Genomic DNA, 18,595 nt, shown 5'->3' with positions numbered 1-18,595 from the left:
CAAAAACAAGTTTGTGAGTTGTTGTTACTTATATCTTTAAGTTGGGGTTCAAAACAAGGGACAATGGTTCTGATAACTCTTATTTCTTTGTTATGAAATTTGGTCATTAGCGAAAGCTAGCGGCTAACGGTTGCTAGCGGCAAATTGATGCTCAAGGCTAACTGATGCTAGCGGCAAACTGATGCTCAAGGCTAACTGATGCTAGCGGCTAACTGATGCTAGCGGCTAACTGATGTTAGCGGCTAACTGATGCAAGCGCCGCTGCTTGATACAGCTACAAGAGTAGCCATTAGCGTATCAATGCTAACTCAAAATTGTGGTCGAAACATTAGCTGACATTCTTATCGGCTTTACAACCGTGCGAGAGAAATTCAGAGTTGAGCAAACTCAAAAACAAAACTTAAAATATTTAGTTTAATTGTCCAACTTAAAATTTTATCGAAGTTTGTTGCCTTGAAATTTTGAGTTCACCCAACTTTTCTTTTTTTGCAGTGTATAATGAAATATCACTTGGATCTCACATACAGTACAAGTGTTTACTGCTGCGTTCATGTTATATAGGACAATACATGAAAGCATTTCTGATTTATTAGTTTTTATCAGTGCAAAATTGGTCGAATAAGGATTAAAAATACTGTGCACTGACAATATAGCACTATATATTATTTTATTATTATTTATTATTAACTTGTTGTTGTTTTTTTGCTTTTTCAGAAAAATCCAAGTCCTTATTAGATATTGATGGTATGTATAAGTCAACAAGTAATTCTGGTAACTACAGTATCACCTGAATGCATCATGATCTATTGCATAGGCTAAATGTCTGTCCCAACCTTATATATCAAATATGAGTAAAGCTGCGTGACACCAAGTGTACAAACTGTAAACAGAGGTATGAGCTGCCCCATATTTATGTTTCCATTTTTTTATAACCTTTGTCAATGAGACCTGCAACAATAAGTCAACTTATGGGTTATTTAATTGACAGAAAAATAATCAGAAACTATTATGATAATTAATTAAGTCGTTTTTCATTTAAAAAAATGCCATTTCAGCCTCTCAAATATGGAGATTTCAAAACAAGACATTTAAAAGCATCACCTTGGACTTGGAGAAACTTGTATGGAGCTTTTTTCTCTACTTTCTGACATTTTATAGACTAACAATTGATCGATAGTATGAAAAAATAAGTATAAGACGATGTGCACCAGTGTGAAAAGGGCATTTCTTGTTCTTAAAAGACAAAGAAAAGTGGAATTAGACCTAGGCTATTGTTGTTATTGTGTAGCATCCAGGTCCTAAAATGCTACATACAGAGAAGCCTAGAGGTCCAAGTGTACTTTCACTGCAAGAACTGCTTTCTGCATTTTACAGAAAAGACCAACTCCTCAAAAGGTTGAATTTCAAAGAATTGTCTTTGCACAGAATAAAGTGAAAGTGAACTGAATTAGAAAGCCCTGAAGGTCAAGTCTGAAGTGTTTGAAGGCTGGAGTTCCCTCAGTGTCCTGCTTTCACATAAAGATCAGACTCAAAAGGTTACCATCAGAATCTAGATCAAATAGCTGCAGACATGTCGGTGGTTTCCATGTTTCATTCAAGCAGCTTATCAATGACATCGCTCTTTTTAAGTAAGCACACCAGGGGCATATTAATAAATATAAGTGAGGAATCCATCTGTCTTTAAGGGCAATTCAGAGTCTGTATGACTGTGACAAACACTGACATACCAAAGAGTTTATTTTAATGCTTAATAGTCTCATTTGTTCAGATAAAAACCAACTAGAAATGTTAAAGTTGTTTTTTTTAAAAGAAAAAACAAAAACCACGACAGACATGTTTATGATGGCACTCTGTATTGCACTTTAATGACACATGCTCCTCAGATAAAAAGACGTTAAAGGTATCATGAGATAAATGTTTTTTTTCCACAGTGTCTGAACAAAGAGAACAGTGTTAGTTAACAGTGCTGAAGCCTTATTGATTGGTTATCAGTGAAGTTAAAGTGTACTACAGAGCTCCCAAAGCAACACTTCATATGGTCACTCCAACTCTCTCACACAGAGACAAAAAGTCCACTTGGGTTTTTTTTGTGTCACATTTACAGCCAGTTTGATTCCTCTGAGTGACTTGTTCTTTGCTGTAAGGCTTGCTACATCAAATGTGTGTTTTTGATTTATGGTTGGCTGAGAGTCTCAGCTGAACCTGTATTTTCCTGGAAAAAAAATAAAAAAATGAATTGCATAATGGATTCAGTCTCCTCTGAAGTAACTTGCACATACTGAAAATAGCATATAGAAAAATCTATACAAATATAGTGAAGGAAGAAAATGCAATTGGGTGCTAGTCTGGTCATAAGTTTGAGTTTAAGTACAGTACAGTGATCCGGGTATTATTGTTACATGTGTTTGGTCCCTGGGAGACGAGCTACTGCAACAAATAGCAACACGATTATTAGTTAAAGGAAGAGGTTTCTGATGTACACTCATAGTTTTACAGTCTCTCTCTCTCTCTCTGTCTGGCTTAAGCACAAAAAGTCTGCAGATTCCTGAAAGCAACTTCTTTTTTTAGTGGTGTATAAACTTCATTCAGGTTTCAGTTTTAACTGACTGAATACACTGGAACCATTTCCTCAAGTGCTGAATCATTTCTTCTTTTAGAGGCGTGAAATTTTCACCTGACAGCAGAGATTAGGAATGAAAAAAGGAGTAAAGGCTGTTTGTACGAAGGAAGCTCTTAGGAGTTTGGTTTACTAGGTGACAGAATGTGACTGAGAAATTTACTGAGGTTATTCCCCCAAGTGTTGATGAGTTTTAGAAAACCAAACTAACTTTAATTTGAAAGTGTATCACCTGATACGACATCAGGTCTTCCTGCAAAGCAACCATGATTTGTACTATGTGGTCAGACAGAACCTGCAGGAACAACCTTTAATATAAATGAAACCATATTGATTATATTTTCCTTTAGCTGCTTTTCTAAAGGAAAACATGTGAGGCTTGTCAACAGTTTTTTGCTGTGAATTTGTCTTACTCATATTAAAATAAAGTCTTTGTCTGCCTCCTCTCCAGAGTCGGAGGACTTCTTGCCTGCTGCCTTGTCTTTGTCTGGGTTTGGAGATTTGTCCTTGTTCTTGAAGGAGCCGTGATCCTCAGAGTTGGTCCGGAGAGGGCTGGGTCGCTGAACGGAGTCTGACACAGACCCCGCCCTCCCTGGAAACAAGACAGAGAAGATGACTGTAAGTGTCCACAGTGGTGAGAACAAGGGAGTTTAACCCATAAGAACCCAGACCCAGTAATCCTAAAGGAAAATTATGGGGGATATACCACTGACCAAGTTGACCACATAAAACACATTTATGATGTTTTAAAAAAAATTCTACCCCTAAATGTCAAAGGTCTTTGATGTGACATATACGATACATTGGGCGTTTATTGTATTTATGTTTATATTTCTTATTTTAAAATAAAAAAAATAGACACATTTTCTGCTTACAGAAACACAAATTTACCTTTTTCTTTGCATCTCCACAACATATTTCAAAATTGTGACATTATTAGTGCTGTTTAACAATAAATTATTTTTCAGATTTGTAACAAAATAAGAATAAATCAAAAATGAATAAAAACAAATAATTTGCCTTTTTGTTTGCATCTCCATAGCATATATCAAAATTGTGACTTTAATTCGTTCAGTTCCCTATTAACTGATTAGAATTGTTAAATGGATTTACACTTAGCCTCGTAACAAAAAATAAGCTTTTAGAAATTAGCTACTTTTTCACGTTTCTGTTTCCAGTCACAGCCACATTTTGGAGAAGTCACTTCTTGTCAAAGTCACAAGACCACCACACCAGGGTGTTGAGTATACGTCGCTTAACGATTTAATGAGTTAATGTGAAGCATAAAGCTGAATATGGGGGATTATAGAAGATTTAAAGTGTTTGTTACACGGGCGTCACCATGGGTTCTTATGGGTTAAAAAGTTTAAATACCCTGGAATGATTCTTAACTTTTTCCTGATAGCCGGTTGGAATCATGGATGTATAAAAAAAGAAATCTGGATACAGATCTCTGGGGCCCATCGAGCAACTGCACTAGTGTTTCTTTTAACCCCTCCTCCCAACTGCTCGGCCTCGGGCTCATTCACATACAGTAAGTGAGGAGAGGATATAACTTTGGATCTGGCTGTGATTTAAATAATGGCCATTTTGTACTGGAAAGCTTATGTACCTCAAAAAAAAAAAGAATAGAAATAAAAGAATCGGCTGATTTAAAAACATTTTTGGCGTATTGTGATACATACTGCGCTTTCACACAAATGAGGAAAATGTGTCTTCTATTTAAAATAAAAAAAAGCCTGTTAGTTTAAAGCTTAGTGTGACAGCTTCATTAAATCACATGTTATAAAGATGAAAAGTCTTCATCTCGGTATATAAAAAAAGAATGCAATGGCTGCATTGAGCAAACAGAAACTGGCCCCTCTAGCTCTTAAGTTTCTTTGGGAACATTTAATATGCCGAAAATAAAACAACAATTTTAAACTGAGGGTCAACAAAACAAACACCAAGTGGCCAGCAAGAGAAATTCTCATTTGCCTGAGAGCAGGAATTGTGCTCATAAACATGAATCAGATGTGTGTAAATTCGACAGGCCCGAGAGGAGTCACTGATAACATACAGTAAAAAAATAAAAATAAAAAAATAAATAAAAAAGGAAGGGAGGAAGAGCAGGGAGAAGAAAGGGAGGACATAATACATATGAACATCAGAGGGAGGGAAGAGGCCAAAGGCAGACAGATAAAAATCACCCGGCTGCCTGTTACATAATAGATAACACTGCTGTCACATCCTGACAGTGACATCAAACATATATATCTGTCTTGGGGAGATCTGCTGCAGCCAGAGAACAGCTTTGGGTGAAGGAAACGGCTAATTTAGAATTTTTGATTCGCTGTTCAGTTCCCTGCAGTTGAAAAACTATGTATTTATTAGCTTTAACATGCATGAATGGGCTGCAGAGAGATTTCTCAAAGGTTGTGAAGGATTAACATTAACTCACCATCCTGAGTGGTTTTGTTGGCGGAGCCTCCTGACTGCAGACTGCTCTGGCCATCTTTGTCTTTCTCTGTCCTCTTCAGCGTTGTAGGAAGAACTGGGACCTTAGGAGACACACCGCCACTGCTCGGGGAATCTGAGCCCTCATCTGTCACAAAAACAAATATTATCAACTTTAAACAAATATTGTCACCCCTAATAGAGAATAAAAACCTATTTATTCTCCTTGGCATTCAGTCCCAGCTAGGCAAGAATCCTTGGCTTTCTTTTTCCTTTTTTTACCCTTTTATTTGTCTTTTTTATCTCTAACTCTGTTTTGGATTGAGTTTTTATAACTATTTTATTGTTTTACTCTTTTTAGTATTTTATTGTTTCATTGTTTTTATTTATACCTATTTGTGTGTGATTTATTCTATTTTAATAACTGTACAGCACTTTGGTCAACTGAGGTTGTTTTTAAATGTGCTCTATAAATAAACTTGGACTTGACTTGACTTATCTATTATTGATTTATTAATATTTTGTTACTTAAAAACAAATCTGAAAAATATTTTTTTGTTAAAAAGCACTATTAATGTCACAATTTTAATATATGTTGTGGAGATGCAGAGAAAAGGGCAAATTTCTGTTTCTGTAAGTAGAAAAGGTGTCTAGTTTTATTTATCTTAAAATAAGAAATATCATAAAAATAAATACCATAAACGCCCAATGTAACATATATGCCACATCACAGATCTTTGACATTTAGGGGTAGTATTTTTTTTTTAAAACCATCATAAATGTGTTTTATGTGGTCCACTTGGTCTGTGGTATATCCCCCATAATTTTCCTTTAAGGACAAATGGGTCTGGGTTCTTATGGGTTAAGCAAATATTGTCACACAGCAAGATTAAAAACGTAGTGACTGCAGTGAGAATCCCCTCAGTGTGACAATCAGAGCTCAGACTGTACCTATGCTCCTGCTGGTGCTGTTGTTCCTTGGCTTCTGTGGGATGGTGGGTCGGGCAGCCAGGGCCGGCTTCGCTCCCTGTGGCACCGGGGGTTTGGAACCTACTGGTCCTCCGGGGGAACTGGACGAGGATGTAGCCCTGAGACGAGGGGCCGGGTCAGGCTTGGTCTCAACACGAGGAGGGGTCTTCTCTGGAGAACCAGTTGGATCTGATTTATTTATCGAGCCACTGGAAGACCTGGTTTCTGGAATGCTGGGCTGGGGCTTGGCAGCTGATGTGGAAAAAAAAGGGGATGCAAAAAAATGATGATTTTTATGTATTGTATGGGCATGAAACCACACTGCAAAAAAAGAAAAGTTGGGTGAACTCAAAATTTCAAGGCAACAAACTTCGATAACATTTTAAGTTGGACAATTAAACTAAATATTTTAAGTTTTGTTTTTGAGTTTGCTCAACTCTGAATTCAGATTTTTGTCAACTCAACTGTAAGTTGTAATAACTTATAATTTTACACTGTAATAACTTTTAATCCTTACTTCTGCTAACTTCTGCAATGTGCTGAATTGGCACGATTGTAACGCCGCTATGAAATGTTAGCTAATGTTGCGACCACAATTTTGAGTTAGCATTGATAAGCTAATGGCTACTCTTGTAGCTGTAACAAGCAGCGCCGCTAGCGTCAGTTAGCCGCTAGCATCAGTTAGCCGCTAGCTTTCGCTAATGACCGAATTTCACCGCTTTCCCGCATTTCACAACAAAGAAATAAGAGTTAGCAGAACTATTGTCCCTTGTTGTGAACCCCAACTTAAAGATATAAGTAACAACAACTCACAAACTTGTTTTTGAGCAGACAACTGGCTTCCTTTGTTGTGCTAACTTACATTATTGCCCTAAATGTCAATAATTTATATTTCCAAGTTTTACCAACTTAAATCACTGTTTTAGGCCAAAAAACACAAGTTGCCTTTTTTTGCAGTGCAGACCTCAAAACACGAAGAGCCAAAATAGCACTTCATAACCAAACTTGTGTCCCTGTATTTGAGGGATGTGGAAGCAGCTGCGTCAGAAAGAAACATGAAAATAATTGATAATTGATTAAGACCGGCTGTTAGCTTTCTTCCCATGTTTATCCTAAAAGATAAACTGCTTACCTGTTGCATTGCTGTCAGGCCTGTCGGGGCTGGAAGACTGGAGGAGACAAAGGGAAAAAATACTGGATCACTATTGGATCTTCTAACTTATCATTCTATAAGTACTGAATAAACACATACTTATTGTACAATCACTGTAGAAAATCAGTCTGGTATATTTTATGCATGGCAGTCCTCACCATTGGCAACTTTTTTGTGAAATTGGCAACCATTTCTTTGTCTATAAATTTTAAAAAAGGGACAGCAAAAGTGCATACCTTAAAAAACATTTTTGTTGCATTACTGGTATTAAATTATTTATTTCAGCAGTGATTTAGAATTGCTGTGCTACTGACTCTACATGTAACACTGCCACTCAAAATTCAAGCAGAAGGGGGCGCCTTCGTGTTACAAAACCTTCTGGATACGGCTTTCAGTAAACAGACCCGAGCCTTGTATTAATGACCTGCCATTGGAATCGCTCTTTCTAATTTACCTGCATACACAAAGACACACATGCACAAACATACACACACATCTGGAAGCGAGCCAGAACAAGCAGCTGGCAGGAGAAGCTTAGTGCCACTGATACAAGGTCAGAAACCCCCCTAATGCTGCAAACACCATAAACCTCTTCATATCTGAATACATGCAGACACACAACTGACCTATAATACACCTAATGAACACATCTACAGGTGAGAACACCAACTCATATTTCCAAGACAGACCCACAAATAGTCCTTGTTAAATTCTGAGGTTATGTGTTTCTCATAAGGGCTTATATAACCTTTGTGGAAATGAACAATGTAGACAAGAGAGCACTTGTAGTTTATCGAATGTGTGAATTTAAAATAGGCGACATATTCCCATGACGTTTCTGTCCTGCCGTGAGTCATGACAGAATTTACATATCAGCTTTCTTTCATGTCTTGCTGCTGTCCACTTGCTGTTCCACTGCTTCCTCCTCCTCCTCCTCCTCCTCCTCCTCCTCCTCCTCCTCCATCTCTTCCTCTCTGCACCCTCCTCCTCCTCCTCCATCTCTTCCTCTTTGCACCCTCCTCTTCCTCCATCTCTTCCTCTTTGCACCCTCCTCCTCCATCTCTTCCTCTTTGCACCCTCCTCCTCCTCCTCTATCTCTTCCTCTTTGCACCCTCCTCCTCCTCCTCCTCCATCTCTTCCTCTTTGCACCCTCCTCCTCCTCCTCCTCCTCCATCTCTTCCTCTCTGCACCCTCCTCCTCCATCTCTTCCTCTCTGCACCCCCCTCCTCCTCCATCTCTTCCTCTCTGCACCCCCCTCCTCCATCTTTTCCTCTTTGCACCCTCCTCCTCCACCTCCTCCATCTCTTCCTCTTTGCACCCTCCTCCTCCTCCTCCTCCATCTCTTCCTCTTTGCACTCTCCTCCTCCACCTCCTCCATCTTCCTCTTTGCACCCTCCTCCTCCACCTCCTCCATCTCTTCCTCTCTGCACCCTCCTCCTCCATCTCTTCCTCTTTGCACCCTCCTCCTCCTCCATCTCTTCCTCTCTGCACCCTCCTCCTCCATCTCTTCCTCTTTGCACCCTCCTCCTCCTCCATCTCTTCCTCTTTGCACCCCCCTCCTCCATCTCTTCCTCTTTGCACCCTCCTCCTCCTCCTCCTCCTCATCCTCCATCATCTCTTCCTCTTTGCACCCTCCTCCTCCTCCTCCTCCACCACCTCTCACCTAGTTGTCTGGCACAAAATCTGTGTTTTTATGTCAACATGATGACAGGCGCAATGACTAGCCTGAAGATAAATACAAGTCTCAGCATCTGTGGGTGCCTGACTGTGTGTGTGTGTGTGTGTGTGGGTGCCTGACTGTGTGTGTGTGTGTGTGTGTGTGTGTGTGTGTGTGAGTGTTTCTAATTTGGCGTGTCCTCGCAGCGTGAATCCACAGTTAGCGTGTTGAACAGAACAGCCGTGACAAGTGGAGACTGAACACCTGCAGCGCTTTGTCCCCAAAACATAATCTAACGTTGTCCTCATTCAAAGAAGCACCTTTCTGTCCACTGCTGCACCACTATCAGAAAATCTTGCAATTATTTTCGTAGTTCATCTTAAAATATTTATTTACCTTAATTTTATTACAGTATGATTTTTTATGAATTTGCTGTGTTTTTGCGATGGTTTTCCATGTGAAAAGAGAAGCCCATTGTAACTGATAGATAGTTTAACTCAAGGTCATCTTACTCGCTTGTTCTGAAGCTTTCAACGTAATCACTTGACTCTCATAAGCAGATTGACTTTGCTTAGTTCCTATGGAATTCTCCTATGGATGTTAAAACTGTATGTGATTCTGACCTACAAGCTCTCAAACAGTGAAGTCAACCTTGACTTTATTTTGTCAACAACTGTTTGCACTGCTGAGAATTAAATGTCAAGCTCAGTTTGTAAATAAATGACTGCAAAAAACACTTGTAAATTAGGACCCGACGCTAATGTTGCTGGTGCAGCACATATATATATATATATACATATATATATATATATATATATATATAAATATATATATATATATATATATATATATATATATACATATATATATATATATATATATATATAAATATATATATATATATATATATATATATACATATATATATATATATATATATAAATATATATATATAGATATATAAATATATATATATATATATATATATAAATAAATTAATATATATAAATATATAAATATATATATAAATAAATATAAATATAAATAAATATATATATAAATAAATATAAATATATAAATATATTTATAAATAAATAAATAAATATATATATATATAAATAAATATACATATAAATAAATAAACATAAATAAATATATATAAATAAATAAATAAGTATATATATATATAAATAATATATATATACATAAAAATATATATATTATAATATATATTATAATATTATATATATATCATCAAATAATAAAAAGATGTGTATCGTGCATATTTTTCATCATTTCAATCAAACAGCCAGCTACCAAAATGTATTATGACAGTATTAATGTAATTTGGATGATGCTTATGAAAATGTTGGACACAAACATATGCTTTACTCAGTGGTTATATCATATCATATAGACAATTTATTTGTTGAATTATCTAAAAACATAACTGAAATAAATCATTATCTAGCTATGAAAATTCCTATATCGAAAGATTTTGGCCATATCCCCCATCCCTACTACTTAATTTTGGGCATTACCATGTTGTCCTTACATGTTAAAATCAGACACAAGCCTTTTGTAACATGCTGGTGTCTCCCATCAGACCCTTACTTTCCCTTCTTTCTTGTTACCTGGCTGCTTTTTGAATTCCCACCACCTCACCTTGTATGATCTCCTCTCCTGCTTGGCCTTCATCTCTGCCAGAAGCCCGCTGCCCATCATCTGCAGCCCCGGGTACCGCCTGCCGCCCTGAGGACTGCCCCTGCCGTCTGACCACTCCCACGGCTCGTCTATGGAGTCTGGCGTCCTCAGCTCCTCTGAGCGGTCTGAGCTGCTGCTGTAGTCTGTGGGCCCCGAGCGGCTGGACGCGTCTCTGCCAAAAAGACAGGACATTGGTACATAGTCGGTACAGGAAAATAAGGCTACGGTCAGACTGCAGCCTGAAGTGACCCAAATCTGATTTTTTCGCCCCTATGCGACCTGCATCTGATCTTTTAATGACAGTCTGAACGACACAGATCCGATTTTTTCAAATGCGATCCAGGCCACTTGGGCTACGTTCAGACAGCAGGGCTTAATGCTCAATTCGGACTTTTTTGTGGAATCCGATTTTTTTGCAAGGTCGTTCACATTTCCAATTAAATGCGACTTGTATGTGATCTCCAGTGTGAACTTTAAACGTACCAAAAGTGTCCCGCATGCGCATTGGAGGACAAGACGACGTCACACGCAGCGAGCGTGCTCAGTGTTTACGGAAATAGCGGAAAACATGGCCGCCAGCAGTGAGCCTATGTATGATGAATGGCCGTTCAGACTGGCGTCGCATGTCAAAAGATCAGATATGTATCGGTTTTAGGACCACATATCCAAGTGGCCTGGATCGCATTTGAAAAAATCGGATCTGTGTCGTTCAGACTGTCATTAAAAGATCAGATGCAGGTCGCATAGGGGCGAAAAAATCTGATTTGGGTCACTTCAGGCTGCAGTCTGACCGTAGCCTTGGATATGTGGTCCTAAAACCGATACATATCTGATCTTTTGACATGCGACTCCAGTCTGAACGGCCAGGTCACATTCATCATCATAGGCTTCCTGCTGGTGGCCATGTTTTCCGCTACTTCCGTAAACACTGAGCACGCTCGCTGCATGTGACGTTGTCGGGTCCTCCAATGCGCATGCGGGACACTTTTGGTACGTTTAAAGTTCACACTGGAGATCACATACAAGTCACATTTAATTGGAAATGTGAACGACCTCCACATCCGTGCAGCGCAGTCACTAAATGTTTTTAAATCCCACTTAAAAACCCACCTCTTTTCTCTTGCCTTCTATTAAAGTTTTTTTTCCTCCGGCAAGTGCTAGGGAATAGTGTCCCCTAGTAATCCCACAGTGCTTTTAGAAAATATCCCATCTTCTTTTAATTTATTTTAAATCAAATTTTGTTTTGTTTTTTGTTTTCTTTGTTACCTTTGTCAATTCTGTATTTTATTGCACTTTCTTGCACTTTTATCTGAAGCACTTTGGTGCGGCTCAGCCGTCTGTAAATGCGCTATATAAATAAGTCTGACTTGACTTGACTTTGCAAAAAAATCGGATTCCACAAAAAAAATCTGAATTGAGCATTAAGCCCTGCTGTCTGAACGTAGCCTCATTTTGTTTTTCTTCATCTTTACCTGGACTTTGGCTCAAGTGCTGGGCTCTTTAATGCCACCTTTGGCGAGGAGGGCTCCTCAGGGATAGAAGCTGGCGTTGAGGCTACAGATGCTGAGGATGTGCCTGAAGCTCGAGGGGTCGCCTGGTTCTTCTCAGACTTATCTGATTTGTCCGATTTATCAGATTTATCAGATTTATCAGATTTGTCAGATTTGGCGGAGCGTTTGATGAGGTTGAGGAATCCTCCTTTACTCTTCTTCTTCTCTCCATCGTGAGATTCTGAACCCTTAGAACGTCTGAGAGGAGACAGAATAAAAGACAAAATACTAAGTAATGTATATATAACCTTAGAGATGAGTAGAATTAATATTAGGAACAATTAAGCATTAATATATCTCTACTGGAAACATTCAAAAACAGTCCATTAGAAAATTTTTAATCAATCAATCAACTGAGGAACTGAGGAAGCGCCATCTCAACATGGAGCAGTGAGGAAACACTGGAGGCAGCTTAGAAAAAAATTAGATAAAGGATAAAGTAAGATAAAATAAAATTAGATAAAAAGATATATATAATAATAATAAAAAAAAGTAAAAGTCAATAATGACAATGGAAAGTATATATATATATATATATATATAAAATATTATAAAATAAAAAGCTAGATAAAAAAGATAAAACAATAAATAAATAATTAAGAACTAGAGCATGATAAAATCTATATAGAAATAGACCAATAAATAGTAGCAAATAAATAAATAAATAAAAGAGAAGATGTAATGACACTAAGATGCATGAGCAGAAAAATGTCTAAAACTGGTTCAGGTAAAAGCCAAGTTAAAAAGATAAGTCTTCAGTTTGCTCTTAAAAAGTCAGTTTGTTCTTAAAAATATAGCAGAATCCTTACTTGGAATCCATCCTGGTGACTTTTGTAGAGAAAAACTCATCCACACCCTCATCCACCCTTCCCATCAGGCCATTCTGCTCCCCATCCTGAGATGGAGTACTGTTGATTTGCTGAAAGAGGAAGTTAGAGAATTTTATATTTTATCTCTATATAAACATTAGACCAACTAATATTGCATGCTTGATGTATTTATATTTAAATATGTTGCACGTAAATGACAGTAGGCCTCTTTTGGAGCTACTAATGTCTTGAAATTAACCCATTTAAGCCGGGAAAGCATTACCGCTTTCTACCATTAAAACCGGGGGGCGATGTTGCATTATTCTACCATTAAGGCCGGGACAGCGGATACATCGTTTTGTAGTATTTGTATTTTTTTCCACCTATTTTTGGTCTCTTGGCCAATGAAATGCATCAGAATCATGATCCTCAAAAGTGCAATATATAAAATGTATTATTATCATTTATTATTATTATTATTATAATTATGATAATTATTATTATTTTTATTACAGTAGGGTAATGAGAACTATGTCTATTTCTTTCAATGGTCATATCATGTTTGCATCTTGCTAATGGGCATGTATTAGTATTATGCATAGGATTTTTATTCAGTCAAATGCAACATTTGCTGAGTTTGTTGATTTTTTAAAAAACTTTATTGAAGGTTTGGACAAATAAACTCAACTTCTCATGAAAGCCACGGGTATACGCTCTCAAATACGTTTTGAATTTCATTTCTATCTGCTACAGAGGCTGAAAAATCTTCTGTTGAATTTCCAGAAAAACTTCAGGTTTTAGGGGGTTCTTTCAAAATCGCCCAGAGGTTTTACAGGCATTTTTTCCAGGCGTTTTAGGCCTAAATGGGTTAATTAGAAAAATCCCATCCTAAGCTTCACTTACAGGTATTTTGCTGGAATGCATCTTTTTGTTCCGGCGCGGGCGCAGTTTGGTGAAGTGCTGCAGCTTCTTTTCCTCCTCAGACGGCAGCTCCACCATCACTCCTGGCGGTCGGTGCTCCAGTTTCAGCGTGACCTGAGACGGAGTCGGTGGAGTTTGAGATGAAGTTGAATTGTCTTCCATATGGACAGGAACGTCCTCCAGGGCCTTGTCCAGGTCAAACTCCATCTCTGTAAGTCATGAGGAGGTTTGTTATTACATCATATACACTACCGGTCAAAAGTTTTAGAACACCCCAATTTTTCCAGTTTTTTATTGAAATTCAAGCAGTTCAAGTCAAATGAACAGCTTGAAATGGTACAAAGGTAAGTGGTGAACTGCCAGAGGTAAATAAAAAAAGGTAAGGTTAACCAAAACTGAAAAATAATGTACATTTCAGAATTATACAAGTAGGCCTTTTTCAGGGAACAAGAAATGGGTTAACAACTTAACTCTATGGAGTCTTGGGCTATTTTGTCCATTTTTGAATTCTTTTCATGTCTTTGTAAGTCATTTTGTGTCTTTTTTTGGTCATTTTGTGTCTTTTGGTGTTTTTTTTTGGTCATTTTGTGTCTTTTTTTGGTCATTTTTTGTCTTTTTTTAATCCTTTAGTCCAACATAAAATGTGATTTTGAATCTTTTTTTTTAACTTTCAAAACACTATCATGCTCAATAAAGAATTTTAAATGTTGCAAATGTGCATTAATTTCAGAGTACACTGAGACATTAAACTGCATCATTTTCAATTAATTTCTGGAAAAGTTGGTGTGTTCTAAAACTTTTGACCAGTAGTGTATGTATGTGTTATTATGTCTGAAAATAAATAAAGATAGTGTTGGAAAAAAAAAAAGACCAAATACTGAATGAATAAAACAAGATATCCCAGTTCATGAGCTTTTTTCATAGTACAAGTCAGGAGGAAAATATCCTGTCTGATTACAGCTCAATGTTTATAATAAACTGCTCACCAAAGGCACGAGACACGGGCCGTAGCATCCTGCTGTGGATGCTCTTCCTCTTGGTTTTAGGAGTCATCTGAAAGAAGAGCAAACAAAATCTGATTAGATTTGTGGTCATTTTTTAACAAAATATGAAAAACTGTCATCATACAATTTATCAACTAACTCAGTGTCTGTTGTATTATGGTTTTCTTTTGGAGATTCTGTCCACAATTTAGTTTAAACTACACTTGATTTCACGGAACAAGACCAAACATCATTATTTTATCAAAACAGTCTACGAGTAAATATAATTATTACACTTTAGAAGTCATGGTCTGTCATGACTTTCCCCAACGTAATATTTTTGTTTTGGTAGTTAAAATGTGTGCCACAATGTTTTTGTAACATCTTGATCTACACATAAATGAGACTTTTTTGTTTAAACAAGGCACACTGGTGAATAAACTGTTTAATGTTATCATCATCGTAAATCCTAAAATGTTAAGTGAGTGAGTTTTTAGACCGTGGTTGTAATTTAGTCTAGATCAGCTATTCTCAACCTTGGGGTCGGGACCCCAATTGGGGTCGCGAGATGATTTCTGGGGGTCGCCAAATCATTTTGGAAGTCAGCTCTGTCTCCACTGTGTTAAAGTGTTCATGTGTTTTAGTCTTTTTGGTTATTTAATGTCTTTTCTTGGTCATTTTGTGTTTTTTTTTAAAGTCATTTTCTGTCTTTTTTGGTCATTTTGTGTCTTTTTTTGTGATTTTGTGTCTTTTTTGGTCATTTTGTGTCTTTTCTGGTCATTTTGTGTCTTTTTTTGTGATTTTGTGTCTTTTTTGGTCATTTTGTGTCTTTTCTGGTCATTTTGTGTCTCTTTTGGTCATTATGTGTGTTTTTTTTTATCATTTTGTGGTCAATTTTTGTCTTTTTTGGTCATTTTGTGTCTTTTTTGGTCATTTTGTTTCTTTTTTTTGGTAATTTTGTGTCTATTTTTAGTCATTTTGTGTCTTTTTTTGGTCATTTTGTTTATTTTTTGGGTGATCTGAACTGTGCGTGTGAGATTGTGTTGTGAGCGGGGGTCGCGGACAACATGCATGTTAAATTGGGGGTCGCGACTCAAAAAGGTTGAGAACTACTAGCCTAGATAAGTCACAAGTCTGCTTCTTGCACATCTGCACATTGCACTTTCTAACTATACTAGGTATTAACTCTCCATTTAGGGGTATTAGCTCTGTAATGAACATGTGTCAGTGATTTTATATATGCGTATGGCGTTTCTTTGACTGTGTTTTATTAGATATTTATTGGGTCTTATTATGTTATCGTTGTTGTGTACCTTGTCTTGTGTGTCCTGCTGCAAAACAAATCTCCCTTCAAGGGACTAATAAAGTGATTCTGATTCTGATAACTGTGCTGATGTGACCATGTGGCTGTCTGGTGTGCAAAGTGTGACGTCTTCATGCAAATTGGTGGATTCAGCTCCCGACCACAGCTTTAAAATGGAGTCACAACATTTAAAAGCCAAGATGGTGAAAAAGCAATGCAGAAGGACAACTTTGTCATCTTCCAACCGGCCACATCAGACAACACACAGCTCTCAGAGAACTGTTTTAAAATTATAAATTGTGATCTACTGAAGATAGTATTGGTGGGCCTCTTATGTTTGTTTTCTCCTGTTCATCTTTAGTTCGGCAGGTTAGAAACTGTATTTGTTTTTTGTTGACCTTGGCCCACACAGAGCTCATTGAGAATTCTGTGTGTTCTAGCTATAAAATAATTGTAAATAAATCCCACTTGTTCTATATTCAGTGAAGGTCTCTGTGGCTGCTTGGGACTTGGTGGAGTTGCTTTTTTCATCATGTGCCTCAGCCCCTAGACAGGCCATAACAGAGACACTGTCTGCATTCAATAGCAGAGAGTAAGCACAGGAGCACGTGCTTGTAAATGTGATTCACATTTACAAGTTGGTAATGACAAACAAAAGTGCATTGAGTGGTGAGGAGCAGTGCAATGTGGCTGGATGCATTAAGAAAAATACTTTTAAATTGGTATTATAAATACTTTTAGTTGGTATTAAAAATGTTTTAAATGAGGAAGTGGGATATATGTGTCATACTAGACTGACACTGTGGTTATTCTACACCTATAAAATATACCATAGGATCAAATACCTAAACACCAGAGAGTCTTTGTGTCATAGATAAAGCTACAGCACAGAGAACTGTGGAGCAGGCAGGCACAGTGACGAGAGAGAAAAAGAGAAGGAACAGAACAATACGATTAGGAGAAAGTTGAGTGGATGAAAGGAGAGTAAAGAGGAGCGTCCAGAGTTACTTACACTGCAGCACAAAATCTCCATGGAGCAAAGGAGGAAAGAAAAGGAGAGGAAGAGAAGATTGAAGAGGAAGAAAGACAACACACAGTAAAGCCTTGTTCATGTAAAACAGGAGAAAGAAGGTAAAGGTATAGAGCAGCTGTTCTCAACCTTGGGGTCGGGACCCCAATTGGGGTCGCGAGATGATTTCTGGGGGTCGCCAAATCATTTTCGAAGTCAGCTCTGTCCCCACTGTGTTAAAGTGTTCATGTGTTAATGTGTTTTAGTCTTTTTGGTCATTTTGTGTCTTTTTAGGTCATTTAGTGTTTTTTTTAGGTCATTTTGTGTCTTTTTAGGTCATTTTGTGTCTTTTTTTAGTCATTTTGTGTCTTTTTTGGGTAATTTTGTTTATATGTTGGGTCATTTTGTGTCCTTTTTTGTCATTTGTGTCTTTTTTTAAGTCATTTTGTGTCTTTTTTGGGTCATTTTGTTTCTTTTTCGGTCATTTTGTGTCTTTTCTGGTCATTTTGTGTCTTTTTTGGTCATTTTGTTTCTTTTTTTTGGTCATTTTGTTTCTTCTTTGGGTCATTTTGTGTCTTTTTTGGTCATTTTGTGTCTTTTTAGGTAATTTTGTGTCTTTTTTTTATCATTTTGTGGTAAGTTTGTGTCTTTTTTGGTCATTTTGTTTCCTTTTTTTGGTCATTTTGTTTCTTTTTTGGGTGATCTGAACTGTGCGTGTGAGATTCTGTTCAGTGAGCGGGGGTCACGGACAACATGCATGTTAAATTGGGGGTCGCGACTCAAAAAGGTTGAGAACTACTGGTATAGAGGACAGAGAGGGGAAAAGGATGAGAAGAGGAACAAACAGGACCAGAGACAGAAGAACTGCAGCCTGCATTAACAACTCACATACGTTGTTCCAGCAGTAGTTTTACTTTTGAGATGCAACCATTCCTCATCTCAAGACCCATTACATCTTCACAAAGGTTGAATAACATTGAAAAGAGGTATGTGATAGGAAAACAGTAATTTATTTTAAATGTTTCACTCTCCTTCAGTATTCTCCCATCTTTCCATAATCCTAGCCCTGGACCTGGAGACTAGACTTTCCTCCAACACCTATAATTATTTATGACAAATGACTTTACCAATATCATTCTTCTATCACAGAATCCAATCCAACACAGTTATTTTTTTGGAAACAACCACACAGTTATCTGCCCTCATATGATATATATGTATAGCCAACCTGAGAAGTCAAAAGAGCACTTTTGTGTGCAATAATTTACTTTACATCAAGGGATTTAATTATTAAATTAATACCTATTTCATATGTATATCTGCCACTCAAGTGCCATTACATCTGAGATTGTGCAGACATCTCTACAGACACTCTGCACACCAAAATAATCGATTGATAAACTACAGGTAAGAGGAAATATATGTGTGATATGTTTGATTATGGGGTGACGTGTCCCTTTAACCCTTTATCAGGCGAATAACTA

At 37.3% G+C, this 18,595-nt stretch overlaps 1 protein-coding gene across 1 annotated transcript in view; it reads right to left on the bottom strand.

Annotated features, from left to right (window-relative positions):
- Positions 1-1,038: 1,038 nt before the first annotated feature.
- Positions 1,039-18,595, bottom strand: part of LOC131976922 (F-actin-uncapping protein LRRC16A-like) — a 113,213-nt gene continuing 95,656 nt past the window's right edge. Inside the window, exons 30-38 of the mRNA XM_059340141.1 lie at positions 14,803-14,869; positions 13,799-14,025; positions 12,896-13,005; positions 12,009-12,284; positions 10,498-10,708; positions 7,155-7,191; positions 6,005-6,274; positions 5,058-5,201; positions 1,039-3,209 (exon numbers count right to left, since the gene is read on the bottom strand). Of these exons, the coding sequence (XP_059196124.1) occupies positions 3,031-3,209; positions 5,058-5,201; positions 6,005-6,274; positions 7,155-7,191; positions 10,498-10,708; positions 12,009-12,284; positions 12,896-13,005; positions 13,799-14,025; positions 14,803-14,869 (1,521 nt within the window). The 3' untranslated portion in view covers positions 1,039-3,030. The remainder of the gene's footprint in view (positions 3,210-5,057; positions 5,202-6,004; positions 6,275-7,154; positions 7,192-10,497; positions 10,709-12,008; positions 12,285-12,895; positions 13,006-13,798; positions 14,026-14,802; positions 14,870-18,595) is intronic.

The sequence above is a fragment of the Centropristis striata genome, chromosome 8 (assembly GCF_030273125.1).
Source record: "Centropristis striata isolate RG_2023a ecotype Rhode Island chromosome 8, C.striata_1.0, whole genome shotgun sequence".
In the NCBI taxonomy this organism is placed as follows: Eukaryota; Metazoa; Chordata; class Actinopteri; order Perciformes; family Serranidae; genus Centropristis; species Centropristis striata.
The sequence above is the reverse complement of the archived record's forward strand: the minus strand, read 5'-3'. Positions and strand labels throughout refer to the sequence as shown.